This window comes from Schistosoma haematobium (assembly GCF_000699445.3).
Source record: "Schistosoma haematobium chromosome Unknown HiC_scaffold_214, whole genome shotgun sequence".
Lineage (NCBI taxonomy): Eukaryota > Metazoa > Platyhelminthes > Trematoda > Strigeidida > Schistosomatidae > Schistosoma > Schistosoma haematobium.
The window spans coordinates 5,001-21,970 of record NW_026137050.1 but is presented as its reverse complement, the minus strand read 5'-3'; the positions used below and the strand labels follow the sequence as shown (position 1 = coordinate 21,970).

General features: G+C 32.2%; 1 protein-coding gene across 1 annotated transcript; it reads left to right on the top strand.

Moving 5' to 3' along the window:
• Positions 1-55: 55 nt before the first annotated feature.
• On the top strand, positions 56-13,846 carry MS3_00001322 (uncharacterized protein; the record flags this gene model as incomplete). Its single annotated transcript, XM_051208767.1, has 10 exons — positions 56-1,985; positions 2,968-3,229; positions 4,423-4,493; positions 6,391-6,487; positions 7,714-7,893; positions 8,573-8,650; positions 9,120-9,494; positions 9,951-10,192; positions 11,377-11,570; positions 13,536-13,846. Coding segments are annotated over exons 1-10 (2,028 nt in total), but the record flags the coding sequence as incomplete, so codon positions are not given.
• Positions 13,847-16,970: the final 3,124 nt, after the last annotated feature.

The following is a 16,970-nucleotide window of genomic DNA, read 5'->3' as shown; positions in this document are numbered from 1 at the left end:
GTTGCTTTATTATATATATATATATATATATATATATATATATATATCCTAGTCAGTCCCTCATATGCAACGTAGATCCTGGAATATACGTAACACGTGGCCTGATCATCTCAGTAGGCTCTCCTTTCTGTTCTACCAATGTAACTGCTTAGGCAGATACATGTAAATTTGTATACATAGTTGGTGGTAACATGAAAGGGATACCTGTCGACCTTTAATTGTGTCAAAGAACATGTCGTTTTGGACAGGACAATCAATTTAGCTGCAGGATATGTTTTTGTCAATGCAGTTTTTAGTCTCATATTGATTGACCCTGTGACATTATCGCCTGTGAATTTGAGTTCAATAAAAACATGTTTTTTATTTGTTGTAGTTTCTTTGGGTATTTCATCTTCACGTTTTCCATATTTCTCAATAAATTTCATTGGGTAGCCGTTATTCCTTAAACACTTTTTGACATTCATAACTTCCTCTTCTATTGTATCGGCAGTACATATTCTTTTTGTTCTGTGAAATAATGTTTTGACAAGTTTCTTTTTATAATTGATTGGACAAAAGCTGTTGAAATGGTATTTATCTCAATAATAAAGGGAACTATGTATATGAAAGTTCCGTACTTGTTGAAACTTTGCGGACCGAAACGGATATCTTTGGGAGAAGGCTAAGTGTCCATTTTTAGGTTCGACGTTTTCTAACCTTATCAATCTTTTATGGTAAGGCAGCATCGCTGTTATGTTGGTTGTCTGAGGTAAACACAATACTGCCGTCACACCTCTGTTTAGTCAGTAGTACGACTTTTCTCTGGGACCTTGAGTCTACTGCTTTTTCTCACTGATCTTCAACCGACCTGTCTGGCATGGTCGGACCTTTTAGGAACGACTTTTCCAGGCAGTGTAAGCCGATTGGTTCATCATAATAAGCAAGCCTGATCACCACGTCAAGGTAGCACCAACGGTCGGTCTGTATTTTATTGGGATCGGCACTGAAAAAGTTGAACTTTCGGAACTGTCTTACCTGAAGTTATTGTTTGTATTTTTGTTTTTTTAATTATTAAATACTGAAATTACTGTTTTTTGGATTCTCCTGCTTATAAGCTTTTTTTCGTGATTCAGAAACTTTTTATGTGTCCACGTTTCCTAGGATACTGTTAATTTATTACGGGCATATTACTCAGTGTCTATCCACTTGTGACGTAGCTATTCCGTCAGTGAAATTTCATAATTATCCTGATGTTCAGCGTAGATTTTACTTTCTATTATTGGATGGGTTTTAAGCCATGTCTGAATTGAGTACAATTGAAAGCCAATCTGTTCTCTTTCTTCATCTCTTGATTGTCGTAAAGTACTCAGGGACCAATAAGCTTTAAGATCTTGGTTGTTATTCATTAATCGGTGTGTCAATTGACACTTTGTTCATCTATCCTATTGGCAATACAAGTGAGCTGATCAGTAGTCAGAATTCTGATTACGTGATTTTCTTAGTTGTTGGTCTATAGCGTTAAAAGAAAAAGATCTGTTTAATTTGGTGCTATAATAGAATACAAACAGTGCTTTATTTATTTCTCTCTCTTCCACACTCATACACAATCACCTAATCATTTAATCTTCTTTTAACCCTACTAGATTGTTTCTATGAAATGTCAGAGAAAATACCTATTGTTCTGTGTAGATTGAGCCATAAGATATTTAAGGCCTAGTTTACATTGTTCACCTTAAAAATTGTACGATAACATACTAATACTCAACTAACACAATTTTTATCGTACTAATGGTTTCTAGCTACATAAATTGTTGCAGTTTTCACATTGAATTTCATAATTATATCTTTTTTATATTTTTAGACTATGATTTAGTACACTTGTTCACCTCAGTTTTACTTGAAGATCCAGCTGTTCAAACATGTACTGAACTTCGTGTTATGTATTACCAAATGGCTAGTTTATTTGTTTATCATACACCGAATTATGTTCACATGGGAAGTGCTTGGTAAGCAGTTTATTTTGACTATTTCATCCTGCTAAACAAACTCTCTAAGTAAAAGGTAGAGCGGCAGTTTAGTCATTAAAGCATTTTGCTTTTAACTAGTAAGTCACGGATTTTGTATAATGCACCACCATATGCTGGGCAGTATTAATAACCATCATACCAACAGTCTGGATGACCACCAAGTACATAAACGTTTGCTTGATAAGTGACGTTCTGAAGAAACTGCATTTCCACTGGTCTTGAGATTAACTCAAAACACTATTTATGGGAAATTCCAAGATGTAACAGTAATTATATGTTTATTACTAGTATGGTAAACTCAGTTAATTTTGTTTCTGCATCAGTTCTTCTGACGAGATCAAAGGTGATTTATCTCATTTCGTATTCTTTTGCTTGATGTGTAATTAGAATAAATGTTTGCTAAGTCAGTCTAATGTTATCATCATTATATTGACAAGAAATTAATGTAAACAGAATTAATATACTGATAAAGTCACTCCTGTCCTCCTTCATGAATTAAGGGACTTTCTGATCAATAAATATCTTTGTATTATATATCCAAGCAGAACAAAAGAAATTAATGTTTACTCGGACAGTTCAATGTTAATTCTTTTGTGTTGTCTCTTTTTCTACGTTATGTGAATAGAACTAAAAAGGCACCGTAGTTTCCACCGCTGTTAATGAAGTAATTTTTGTTAAAAAGCTAGATGTTCGGAGGGGTTTAAGTAGATTCGATGCAACTACATGATCATCATACCTAAAATATAATGTCACTAGATTATTAAATTTATAACGACTGTTAACGTCAAATAATCATTAATACTTATCCATTAATTATTAAGCTAATGAAATAACTTACAAACTTACTTCATGAAATATGTATTACAAATGCATTCCAAGGGTACGTGTACTCTATTTTTTTGTAAGTGAACCAATAACATAGTATATGATTAGTACTTTTTTGTCTTTTTACGTTTTTCAGTGACCAAAGTTATCGCCTTCGTAAATTCACTGAGTTTGCCCGTCCTTGTTTAACAAGTAGTTTAACTGCTGTGGATCTTCAAGAAAAATATACTGGTCTTCAATTATTATCCCATTTAATTGCAAAATTCAATGTGTTACGTACAGCTACTGTACAAGTGTTTCAATGTTTAGCAAAAGGCGCACATACAGAAACAAAGAAAATTGTTAATCCTGCATTGGATATTCTAATTCCAGCCTGGATACAGGGACCTGAAGACCAGGTAAAAAAAACAGACGGAGGGAATACTTTTATATAGCGTTCGTTCTCAATCTTTGTTGTATTTTGATAAGTAGTTATAAAGACATAATTTATTTATTATGATAGAAACAAACCATCTCAACTAAGCGAGGACGATATTATATTCATGTAAGATCAATTGAAGCATAATTGAAAGTAACATTTGTTAAATTCTAGAGTTATACTGTCCCCTGCATTAACTAATAAAGTGTTTAATGTAATACATATATTGGTTATCTGTTTATACTATTTATGAGTTTCTTCGAGATCGGGGAAGAGGTGAGGAAGGGGATTGATAAACTGCTTTTCATAATTCCTCATTTTCCATAGTTTTTAATTTCATAGTATGAATGATCTTTACTGAAGTATTATTTTCAATCTTTGAAAATGACAGCTGACGATGAACGTTTTTGTTTCAAATAACTGTTAAGTTAGATATTATTTAAAACTATTTAATCATCCAATACAGATTGTAATAAATTTAAGTTGATTGTTTAGTTATTTTCATTTTTCATTGGAATACAGTCGGAATATTGTTTTCACAGTAGTAAATCAGTATACAAGAGTTTTGCAACAGTAACGCTTATCATTAACTGTCACTCCTCTTGAGGTAGTAAAAAGTATAATAGTTATTCTAAAATGAACCCTGGTTTTTAAACTATAAAAATTGTTGTTGTTGTTTACTTTGAAAATTTTCTACGTAATGAATGCTAGGATACACTTACTGTAACAACCTTCTGATGGTGCAGTACTTTTGTTTGTTTTCATTAATTATTTCAATTTCAAACGTTGATTCATATTTTCTCAATGACCTCTGCTGTTATTTGATTGGTTGTCCTCACGCTTAGTTTACTAATTTTACTGTTTCAAGATCATTTTCTGCTGCTATAAATATGATATTGTTATACTTCAAATTTACTGTCTTAAATGTCTCGCTTTTCTTCTTTTCCTGACTTGTCTTTATCTTCAGTCGCTTTGGATATTATTGTTGAAGTACTGTGTGGCAGTTATTAGGTCTGTTAAGTCCGTATAGATCCATTCACATGTTAAAAGAATATACCAGTCGTTCGCAATTATTAATTACCGTAGGCAGTCTTGAAACTGAATATAGTCGTAACTGTGAAATAATTATTTTCGAAAGAACTGCAATGTTTTTGATTACTTTTCGTATTTTAGAAAGCACTTGCGTTGGCAACAAAAAAAATTATGCTAGAAGATCATGGTATTCAATCGTGTGTTCATATTCTGTAAGTTGTTCTTCTTTAACTTTCTTCCTGGTGTCAGTTTTCACTGGTTTATTTACTCTGGTGTTTTGTAGGAGTATTTTTATAGTTTGTAGACAGTTTTTGTAGAGAAATTATTTGTAACCACAAATTAGCATATCATCAAACTTAAGGATTACTGGATTACTGTTGTGTGATAGTTCGATACTCTCAGAACTGCTCATTCACGGCTTCAAATGAGATTTAACCTAAATACGCTTAAAGAACTAAGCCAAAATCCAGTGGTCTACATTTTAAATTTTAGTTACTTAGTGATATATCACAATCCTTAGTCAATTTCGTTGACAAGTGACTGTCCTACTTTTCGCCTGATTAACTTCACTGATCATTTCTCATCAAAAATTTGGGAAATGAATCTTGAAGCCACTAGACACTAATGGGTATACAATTATTATTCTCCAAAGATGGTCTTCTTTTTTATAGTTTAAAACTATAGGCTATGAAAACCATTTTCACTAAATCTGTAAGATGTATTTATGAATCCACCTAAAAATATTTTGATTTTGAAGATTCGAGGTTATTCACTTTGATAATGTTTAGGTTGTTACGAAATAAATATGAAGGAGTATACATGTAAAAATAGTTATCATATCGGTGAACTTTATTTTTCTGAAGTTCTAGTTGTCTATAATTAATGTTTTCTCAGTTGGGTCAACTGTCAGATTCAAGATCCACACTAACTGGATTGTATTATAAATTCTCATACAAACAGTTTGAGTAAAAATTGAAGCAACAAAATTGTTGATTATATACTCAACCAGTTTCTTGATAATGATAATACTATTTGAAATTCTGTAAATTAACACAAATCTACCTCTACTTGTTGGTACCTATTTCTTAATGTATTTGGAACCTTAAGAAATTGTATTTCCCCTCTGTTATTTGAATCGTTATTTTCAAGCACTGTGATAATTGATTATACATGAATTTCTTCTAGTATCTTTGTGTATGGCCATATACTTATTGATTCATCGTAATTGAAACTATACTTGTGTTTGTCTCGGTGATATTCGTAGTATTTCTTAGCAGATTTTGCGTTAGATATACAATTATCAGTTGTTTACTGAACACGATTGTATGTTGTAGAGCCCAATGATTTAAGCCTAAAAACTCTTAGATTTTAAAACTCAGATCGGAAATTCGGTTTAAGCAACTGAATAGTGCTAATAGCTTTCAAAATAAGTTATAGCTTTAAACTGAATACACTAACTTTCCCTTGAACAATTGTCTAGATGTTCAATTATTTATAATTGTGAATATAAATGGTATCCATAGATTACTAGTATTCGATCATATGTGCCTTAACAGCATTGTTCGTATATGCCTATCCTGACCATTTCAATCCTGCGGTGCTAATGTGACGATATGAAGTGATGCAAGTATGTGCTTTGTTCTTTGTTACCTATAATCGATTGTTGACGGATAAGTATTTATTCAACAACTTTATTCTTTTCTTGATTGAATCATATCATCTATCTGTAATGTTCTATTTGTTACTTTCACTGATACTACTATTATCTGTATTATTTTGGCGTTCATTATGATAATTTCATCTCTTTATGCTGATACTATACGACAGAATAATAGATCAATACACATTTGATCAGGTTCTTACTATCCTACGACTGATTCACCAGTTTGTTTTCATTGGTCACATTAGTCATGTACATATTTTTTTATTTAGCTATACTACTGATTACAATTTTATGCTTTGGAAATCATAGATTTTTGATATTTGTTATTTATCTTTACGTATTCTTTCGTTCTCCTCTTTTAAATTTTCACATTCTAGGTAGTTTATTTGTAAATATCACTTGTTTTTTTGTTACTCAACTTTTTTTTTGTTTTTTCGCTGTTAAAGAGGAATAATTGTTCGACATTCAGATTTGTATTATCCAATACGTCATCAAATATTACCTCATATTATACTCATTATATCTCGACTTTCTGTTCAACAGGTGAGTAAACTATGTTCACAGTTTTCTTTTTTATTTGAAATCTAACTTTATGGATTTTAACTAGTTATTTCAGAATTTCTGTTGTATAAGTTCCTTTACTGATTATTCTATTTCAATAATTCACACAACTCATATAGAGGTATGGGGGTTGTGGAGATTGTTAAGTTTTTGGTTGAGATCATGAATTAATTGATGTTAGACCACCGTTGGAAACCTGGAAGCACTGGACGGCCGTTTCGTCCTAGTATGGGACTCCTCAGCAGTGCGCATCCACGATCTCGCACCCCGCGGGATTCGAACACAGGACCTACTGGCTTCGCGCCTGAGCACTTAACCATTAGACCACTGAGCCGGCATCCAATGGTGTTAGGTGTCTAACATCAACCAATCCACGAAATTGCGCAACCACCTTCCATTGTACTGAGGTAGATACCTGTCTCTACCCGACACGGATTAGCTCCACTGGTCACGACTTCTCACTAGAACTCCGAGAATTCCCTCACGAAGCTAGTCACTAGTGAGCACATGTTAATTATCAGTATGGGGGTTGTGGACATTGTTAAGTTTTTGATGGTCGCGCAATTTCGTGGATTGGTTGATGTTAGACACCTAACACCATTGGATGCCGGCTCAGTGGTCTAATGGTTAAGTGCTCATGCGCGAAGCCTGTAGGTCCTGTGTTCGAATCCCGCGGGGTGCGGGATCGTGGATGCGCACTGCTGAGGAGTCCCATACTGGGACGAAACGGCCGTCCAGTGCTTCCAGGTTTCCAACGGTGGTCTAACATCAATTAATTCATGATCTCAACCAAAAAATCATATAGAGGTGTTGGAGTACTGGTATTGAAAATGTGATTTACTTTTTACTGATTATACTATGACAAATGGAAATCTCCGATTATTAAGGTGCTAAATTTTGTAACATGTTCTAGTGTGAAACACTTTCTCAACTGCTTTAATTTAGACAGTCGAACAGTAACATTATTTTACAAAAAAAATGTTTCAAAGTTTAGTAAATGTACCCTAGTTACATTTTTTAGTTGTTCTGAATTTTTGATTTACAGTCAGTAAGTCAAAAGCAAACTTAGAACCTGATTCAAATATCCATCGTCTCAAGTTAATGATTTACACCGACGTAAAAATATAAAAATGTTTGTATTACTGATCACAATGGCATGTTATGGTTATTTACTTATAATGAGCTTTTCGTTCCACATTATGTTTTAGTTACCCCTTGAACAACGTCGATTAGCTTTAGATATGATCTATACTACAGCTCAATGGGATGTTCGGTGTCGCCGTGAAATAACTGAGAATTATTCAAAGGAGATAACTGATGATTTAAATCCAGGAGATAATAATAATTCATCATTAACAGAGAATTTGAATATCCAAACTTCAGCTAAAGTAAGTTATATATATATATATATATATATATATATATATATATATATATATATATATATATATATATATATATAGTTAAAATTTTCAATGTATCGTAATATCAACCAATAGGTTGGAGATTGCAACTTGACCTTTCCACCAACTTTGGTTTCAGATGTAGAGTGCAGAAAATCAAAATTAATTACACACATCTGTGTTTAGCAGTTCATTTATATTCAATAATTCTTAAGTCAACATGAAGAAAAATATACTTTTATAGATTACTAGGTTTGGATTACTACTTTACGAATTGCAGGGTGTTTAATTATTGTCATTATTTTGATAAATGTAAGTCCTGTTATGTGCCTGATTATTTATCGAATCTTTGTTTACAAACCTATAATCTATCCTCTAAAAGTCTGTATTGATGCACAGGGCATTAAAACGGAAGTTTTAACGCACCACTTGTTAGCTTAGTGTTAAAAGTTTCGGTTTGTTATGCTTTATTTAGATGTCTGTCTTCATCAAAAAACGCAGTCTCACGATGGCCAAATGGTGAAAAACAACATATTACTATATTAAAATTCAGTGGTATGATGTTGACCACAAAAACACATAGCCATTCACGGTTTACATAAACTTTATTACTGTATTTTTGTTACTAACATTCGATCGTGTATTTCCTAAAAATTCATTCTAGACTGAACCAACCAACTCTCCTATTGATAAGCCCCAGCGTGATCAACTTGTAAATCTTTTAATTCGCTTCGCCTGTCAAGTAAGTTTTATGATATTGTTTCTGTAATATATTCAGATATTATTGAACTTGGATTAACTAATTTTACAATGCAACAATATATTCATTAGAATGGATAAATTGCGGGAGAGCTTTTGTTATATTTTGGACTCATCAGTTAGATATACATGTATCTGAGTGCTGATTTTTACACTAAGACTTGAACACAATACCCATCGCTTCAAATACCAATGCTTCGTTCTTTTAGCTCCTGATTAGTTTGAAATGGTAAATATCGGATCTCCTAATTTATCAATCTGTTAAGTGGCAATTCTGAACTCAGTGAATAGTTGGTGGTACGAAACTTTTTAATGATATTCAAAATCGGTAGATCATAGCATTCTGTGTAGGTGTATATCATAGGAAGCGTATTTCAATGAATAGGAATCATTTTCTAAGGTATATATTTGTAGATACCAATGATACACCTGATAATTTTCGCAATTTTTAGGCTATTGACGCTAGTCAAAGTGGAAGTTTGTCTGAACAGTCTGTATCCCGAACGCTAGCTCAACTAGAATTCGCTCTTCGCTCTGATGTATGGGGTGGTGAAACCTGTGAACTTAGACTTGCATTTATTGACCGTTATTTCTCTCCGGACGATTCATCGTCTTCACACTCGATGTCGAGTACACCATCTGGAGGAGTTCCAGCTAATAGTCTCAATACACACGGAATACACATGAGTGGGACATCAAACACTACACCGACGTCTACTCCCTCTGGACCCCACGCAAATGCATCATCTACTAGTGCTCTTGGTGCAACACAAGCCACCAGTTTATTAATGACTTTGGAGGTTCTTCGTGTCTTGTTCTCAACTTTGGTACGTTATTTACATGTTCTTAATCATGGTACTAGTTTTTCAATATTCTATATTCAGAGATACATTTACTTATATAGACTTCCTGATTGTAGGTTTCATTACCAAGGTTTGACTTGATAATTTCGAAAAAGTTTAGCATTGGGTAGATTGCTATAACTAAATAATATATTTGTAATGTCCATATGAGTAGAAAAATTAGATTTTTCGGCGTTTCGTGACTCAGTGTAAGCCACTTCTTCAGAGAATAAATATTAAAGTCAAAATTTTGATTTGGTTATTTATTCTCTAAAGAAGCGGCTTAAACTGAGTCACGAAAAGTCAGAAAATCCTATTTTTCTACTCATTTGAATGTTAAAAATATGTTACTTATTTAAGACTTCCTGATTATTCTCAGAGCCTTCGAAGTTTAATAAACCACTAACTGCATTTGTCAAATGTTTTCTTTTTTTATTATAGGAAAGCCCAACTTTATTAATCAATGTGAAACATTTCAGTGTTGGATTATGTAATGTATTAACACGACAATTGACTAATGTTCGTTTAATTCGTTCTTGTGCTGGTCTTATACGTGCTATGCTTGAACGTTATCCAGCTGAAGCATCACATCGTCAGAAAGTTACTGCTTATCCTGAATTATATGATATTTATTCAACAGTTTTAAAAGCAATACAAGATTCATTCACAATGTTTAGTGAAAAGTAATGCATTAAATAACTATCTTTATTTATAATTATTTTTACATGTAATTTTACATATTCAGTTATTAATTTCTTTCTATGGAACTTCAGGCATACAAATATGTCTATCAAATGGAGTGGAGTAGAAAATTGACATAATAATATAAACCGTAGTAAAACTGCATACTAAGAAAACGGTTTCGTTCAAATATAAATGAAAAATGTAATAAAGGAAATTATATCTGGAAATTTTTCCGAATTAATAATATGAAGTGAAGCATTCGACTGGGTTGATTGGATATTCGTAAGTTACTAGTATTCGATCATAGGTGTCTTTGAATCAGTGCCTATGTATTTTGGAATCATCGAGTAAGCATTACTGAAGTAAGGCAATGGGTACCAGGTAAAGAGAGATGGCAAATCGACTGATGTGGTGATGAATATTTGATCAACTGAGGTGGCTACTACATGTGTTAAGTGTAACCAATCACCACGTTTCTGCACGGATGTGGTTGTCTAGTGTCGCAGTATGTTTGAAGAAAACTAGAAGTGGTTTAACGAAAACGTGGATTCAGTCCATGAAGTAACTGACAGTTGGATTTCTCCATATTAATAGGTGCAACTTATGTTGTTGATGTTGGTGTGATTATCGTAACCAATGGTTAGAAACTTAGAATGAAATGGCTCAAAATTGTTCACACTGGCTCTGGGGCATTTAATCTTTGCTATCGTTCAGAACCTGAGTCCTGAGATCTTATTTTTCTTTGTTACATGTAGTCGGTTCTATCACTGTAAATACTGTTAGTACTTGTCTTCAAATAATTTTATCTCACTGAATTGATGCTCATATGTATCAGCTTCTACGCAGCGTATCACTAACTGACTGACGAACTGAAATAACTAAATGCCAGTGTTATCGATTATAAATAGGGTTACCAATGCAACCACGGAGGAAAGTGTTTCACTCGTGTTACAATGTTAAGTATGGATTTTTCAAAAGTATGAATTAGAGTTGTTTTATGTGAATTGTATTTAATTTTTATTAAGAAAAGTAACGTATTATATGTAGAAAAAATCGACTAGATTTGGCTATGGGTTATGGTTATGAATAAATTAGCTATTTTAATTGACATTTATACAGTATCACTACTTTCAATACCTATATATGACTGTCAAATCATATTACGTACTAATTACTTTTCTAGTGTTTCTAAAGCAACTTTATTAACACGATTACAGTCGGCATTTCTTCTGTTCACATCAACACAAGTTCAGTCTAATCCACATGCATTTGTTGATCGATGTATTGTACAACTAGTTAAACTTGTTAATCGTCTTATACAAGATTTAGTTACACCGAATTGTAATTCTAATGCTCAAGAATCTGGTACATCAGCACGTAAGTAATTTTCTCATAATTCCGATTTTAATAAAAAAAGTTTAGTTTTGGTTACAAAGTTTGATTTTTTTTTAGTAAGTATTAAGTAATTATCATTGTTGCAATATGTTGTAACGTGTGGATTGCACAGTTATGATAAACAGCGTTTATATCGATCGATTACAGTGACACGTAAAACACGTACGGACGACCTAGAGTCCCGATTGGTCCCGCTTCCCTGTCTAGTCCAGCCAGTTGAGCCTAGAACGCAAGTCACAGCCTCTGAGTTATGAATCATATTTCAAACATACTCTATTTATATACTAACCAAACAGACCACATCGTACCATAAAAATAGAAAACAACCTCTGTACAATATTTAACGAGTGAAATAAATAACGGCCAATAGGAAATGTTCATTTAACGTTCAAGGACATCATTAGACTTAACATGATAATGATTAGCACATTATTCCTCAGCATCCATAACACAATGTAGAATTCTCCGGTTACTGACTTCCTAACCGCTTCCTGTATCCCCAGATTATTTGTACTTGTGAACTTGAACAATTGAGAAAATATGCGAAATATGGCTAAAAGCTCTACTACAAGGTTGATCTGTGTGCAAAACATCAAGTTTATTTATAAATATTCCGATGACTTGAATCTTCTAGAAACTTTTGATCACGTCCTATATATGGTAACATCTTAAGTAAGGCGTGACACATAATCCTTCATTCTTTTAGCCATTTCTGTGAAACTTCTTTTCAACGTTGATTGGATAGAACTTTTTCAACTTTTTCCTATGCTTCTAGAGAGGGATATTTGAGAATTCTGAACAGATGTTTTTTTCGTTTTCCCTCTCACCTTTCTCATCTATATGAAGTACGGAAATGCTTTTCATCCATACATTACCTACTTTGGATAGTTGGAATTTTCGAGCTCCTTATGATGCGATCCCGTACTATTTTTCATAGACTATAATCATATTATTATCTCTTATACAGATCCACTTAACGAAATTGTCCGGGAGAAAAAATGTTTTTCCCGCTGATTTGTCCTGGCCCATCTTGAAGTATAATGTTATCTATAAATGAATAAATCTGAAAAAATTAGTGATCTGTTTGTATATTGTGTGTATAGATGTAATGTGTAGGATATATTGATTGTTTTAAGTAATAAAGTGTCTACAAAGTAGCTATATTTATTATTTTGTTTACAAGCACCTAATCGAATGGTTATGTTTGGTTTAGCTTGGTAGTAGATTAATGTATACTTCTGACTAAATGTTACTACACTACTACTCAAAGTTATGTACTTAAACTATTGAGTCATAAGTTTTTCAATTGTTTTAAACGTAATTTACTTACTTTATTATACTGATAACTTATCATATCCCTCCTTCTGTATGAATGATAACAACTTTTAATTCACTTTTAATTATCGTTACGATTAGTAGATTTATCACTGTATTGAAATATTCACATTTTGTTGTTAATTCATTTGTATCTGAGCTTGATTTACTTCACTTGTTGTAACCATAGTTATATGTATTGAAAATTTCAGTTACAATATATGAAGTTCGACTTAAAAAATGTATAATTTTTATTTACTAATGTTTGAAGTTGATTTTTAATGAATGAAATTAACCTATCTTTTTATCCTTTGGTTTCGTTCATAGACATTACTTGATGTAACGAAGTTTTCATCAACTCAATAATCAAAGCCCAATCTATAGTGTATTAGAATGTTATTGAGACAGCATAATTAACTGAACAAACAAAATTTGGATGGGTATTAGTCCCTTTCAATATTTTTCAATCCCTCTTTTCGTAGTTTTGCACAGGTTACTGTTGAAGCAGTGTATAATATTGAAGGATCATACAGAAAACCCTTAAAATATTCATTAATTTTATATCTAATGTTGTCATATTGCTTTCATAATTTAATTGTTATAATAATGATTATTTGTATATTATTTTAACAGAGCTTACTGACTTACTAATTATGGGTCTTGAAATGATCAAGTCACGGTTGAATGTTGTTAGTCATGAAATGCGTAAAACTATCTTTGGTCCAGATTTATGTTTAATTATGGATAGAGCGCGCGATCCTCGTTTATTCTGTGCTGTTTTACAAGTTTTACGTGATTGGATAAATGTACCGAAATCAGAAGAACATTTCGCTCCAACAGCTCGTGAAAAAGTCAACTTTTTCTATAGACTTTGGCAAGCTTATCCACGTTGGATTGACAATTCACCTGATGTTGCCAGAGAAATTCTTGAATGCGTGTACGATGTAGGTTGTTTTTTTTGTTTGACTAATTGATTTCTAATGGATGGATATTTCATGTGCTTAAAACCTAAATTTTACCTATTAAGTTTTACTTTTCATGTTGACTTGTCTTTATTATTGCATTTTTATTTGTTACCTATTTGATATCTGTGCTTTAATTTATGTGATTACATCATGTACTGTAATTTAAAATTGTAAACACAGTACAGAAACCTATACGATATTAGAAGTATATTTTCAAAGGTAAACCTATTGACAGTTAAATAAATCAAAAGTTTATGAGACATTATCACTTTACATGTACACCACAAAGCTTCATTTATTTTTCATATTTTCACCCATCTCAACAAATACTCTTGTGTTGATTGTGTGTGAGTTACACTGATCTGTTTCTTAAAACTGGTTTGACTGCTTTAGGTTAGTTGTACAATTATTATGTAACCCATCTTGCTCGTTTTCTAGTTTTATTTAATTCCTGTCTAATTGTTGTAAAGTATAAAGTACAAAAATTTGTATTTCATAGTTTTCCTAGTACCTGACTTTTGTACAGATATTTTGGTATCACTTTCTAAATGATCTAATCTGTAAACAATTTTACTAATACTGTTTCATCATTTCAGTCAGTCACAGTAATCAGTTTTGATCATATGTGATATTACGTTAGCTTTTGTTCTGTTTGTTAATTTTATCGAACTTGTTAACAAATAACGAGAATATGCAAGAAAAAAATTCGTTTTTGTTACTATTCTTTTATTGTTTTTTCTTTCTGTACTCAGATATACATTAGTTTCTTTCTTCTATTTAGGTAAGTGTTGTAGAAATTGTTGGATTTGATTCCAATTCAGTGATTTGAAGGTTGAGCCCTCGTTGCCAGTTTGGAAAGTCTTTAGTTTGATCTTAAATACAGTTTTGTGTGTACACTGCTGAGGAGTCTCATAATGGGATATAGCGACTGTCCAATGCTTCCTGATTCTCAATGTTGGTTTAGCTAATGTCAATTCCTAATGCAAAACTGCAAGATATTTCTTTACTTTGTGGAAAACATATATATACATATATATATATTTACTTAGATTCCATTGTTTCATTTGTTTTTTTATTCTCCCGTTAATATTTTCGCTACATTCTAACTTCTTTTCATAGGTTTATGCCAGTACAAGTGTATTTAAAAATCATGATCTTTATATGAAATTGGAACAAGCATTTTGTTGTGGCCTTATATCACCATTTCCTGATATTAATGAACGTTTCATTTCATTGTATTTGGAAGCATCTCAAATCCGTTATCCAACTAATAGTTATTCACGTAGAATAGATGTTAATGTATCAAATTGCAATAATGAAAATATTCCTTTATCATCATCAACTGATCCGATTGATTCTTATTCTGACAAAGAAATTTTATCTGCTGATCAGTCAATTTCACCAAATTATTCTTGTGCTTCCCTATTAGTCCGACTATTATTTCTTCTTGTTTCCAACACTTGGGATGAAGCTCATTTTCGTGATGGATTTTGGCTATCTGTATTTTTAGACGTAAGTTATTTACTCATTCTGATTTTCTCTTCTTTTTTTCTCTCTCTCTCTCTCTCTCTCCTATATATATATATATATATATATATATATATATATATATATATATATAACATATCCTGTTTTCATGTACATGTAATGTAATAATGTTTTTCTTCACTCAATCGGTGGTGAAACTTGTTATCAATAGCAAGTCTATTTTTATTTTGTTTCTCTTTCCAAATGCTTTATGCTTTTAAGTATATAACTACAGATCTTGTAATTTAAATTATAACTAGTTACATTATTTCATTCTTTCATCCTGAAAATTGAAATATTTTGGCTATCATGTTTAACTCTATTGATGAGCTCCTACTTAGCCTCTTTCACAGTAATCTTTTCTTATGTTTCCCACTGCGAATATTGAACGTCGGCTATTTCAGTAGGATGTTTGATCTAACTGACATTTTCTTTCCTTTTTGATATATTTTTTCTACTCTTAGGTACTGTTGTGCGATGTGGATACAACCGCTCCACCAGTGTTGTCCATAAATGCTCAATGCTTCAATAACATTTTCAATTATTTTTCGAAATTACCTAATGTTTCAATAAATGAAATATCAATTGATGGTTTGACCCACGAACAAACTACCACTCAACAATCATGTGATCCACTTCAAATTAACGAATTCAAAGTCCTTATCGAATCACAAATTAAAGGGCTAAATGAATTACATAAAGTAGGTTTATTTGTTTCAGTTAAAACATTTCGAATGCTTTTTTCTTTGGTATTTTACTATGAGGTTTTCCAAAACAAATTTTAACATCACTTTTTAATTACTTCTTATCGTTACGATTCGACATCTCTCTCAGTACTATGTCATAGTAAATATTTAGAAATAGTGTATTTTTCTATAGAGCAACATCGAATAAATGACAATTTAGAAAAGTCATCATTTTTTTTGCATCAAACGTGATAGGTCTTAATGAAGAGATCACAATTTATACATTATACTTTAATTTACTGTAATCGAATGGTATAAGCGTATGAGTTAACTGAACATTTCATTGGCCATTAAGAATAGTAGATATTCGTGGGTTACTAGTATTCGATCATAGGTGTCTTTGAATCAGTGCCTATGTATTTTGGAATCATCGAGTAAAAGCATTACTGAAGTAAGGCAATGGGTACCAGGTAAAGAGAGATGGCAAATCGACTGATGTGGTGATGAATATTTGATCAACTGAGGTGGCTACTACATGTGTTAAGTGTAACCAATCACCACGTTTCTGCACGGATGTGGTTGTCTAGTGTCGCAGTATGTTTGAAGAAAACTAGAAGTGGTTTAACGAAAACGTGGATTCAGTCCATGAAGTAACTGACAGTTGGATTTCTCCATGTTAATAGGTGCAACTTATGTTGTTGATGTTGGTGTGACTAACATAACCAATGGTAGTAGTAGTAGTAGTAGTAGTAGTAGTAGTAGTAGTAGTAGTAGTAGTAGTAGTAGTAGTAGTAGTAGTAGTAGTAGTAGTAGTAGTAGTAGTAGTAGTAGTAGTAGTAGTAGTAGTAGTAGTAGTAGTAGTAGTAGTAGTAGTAGTAGTAGTAGTAGTA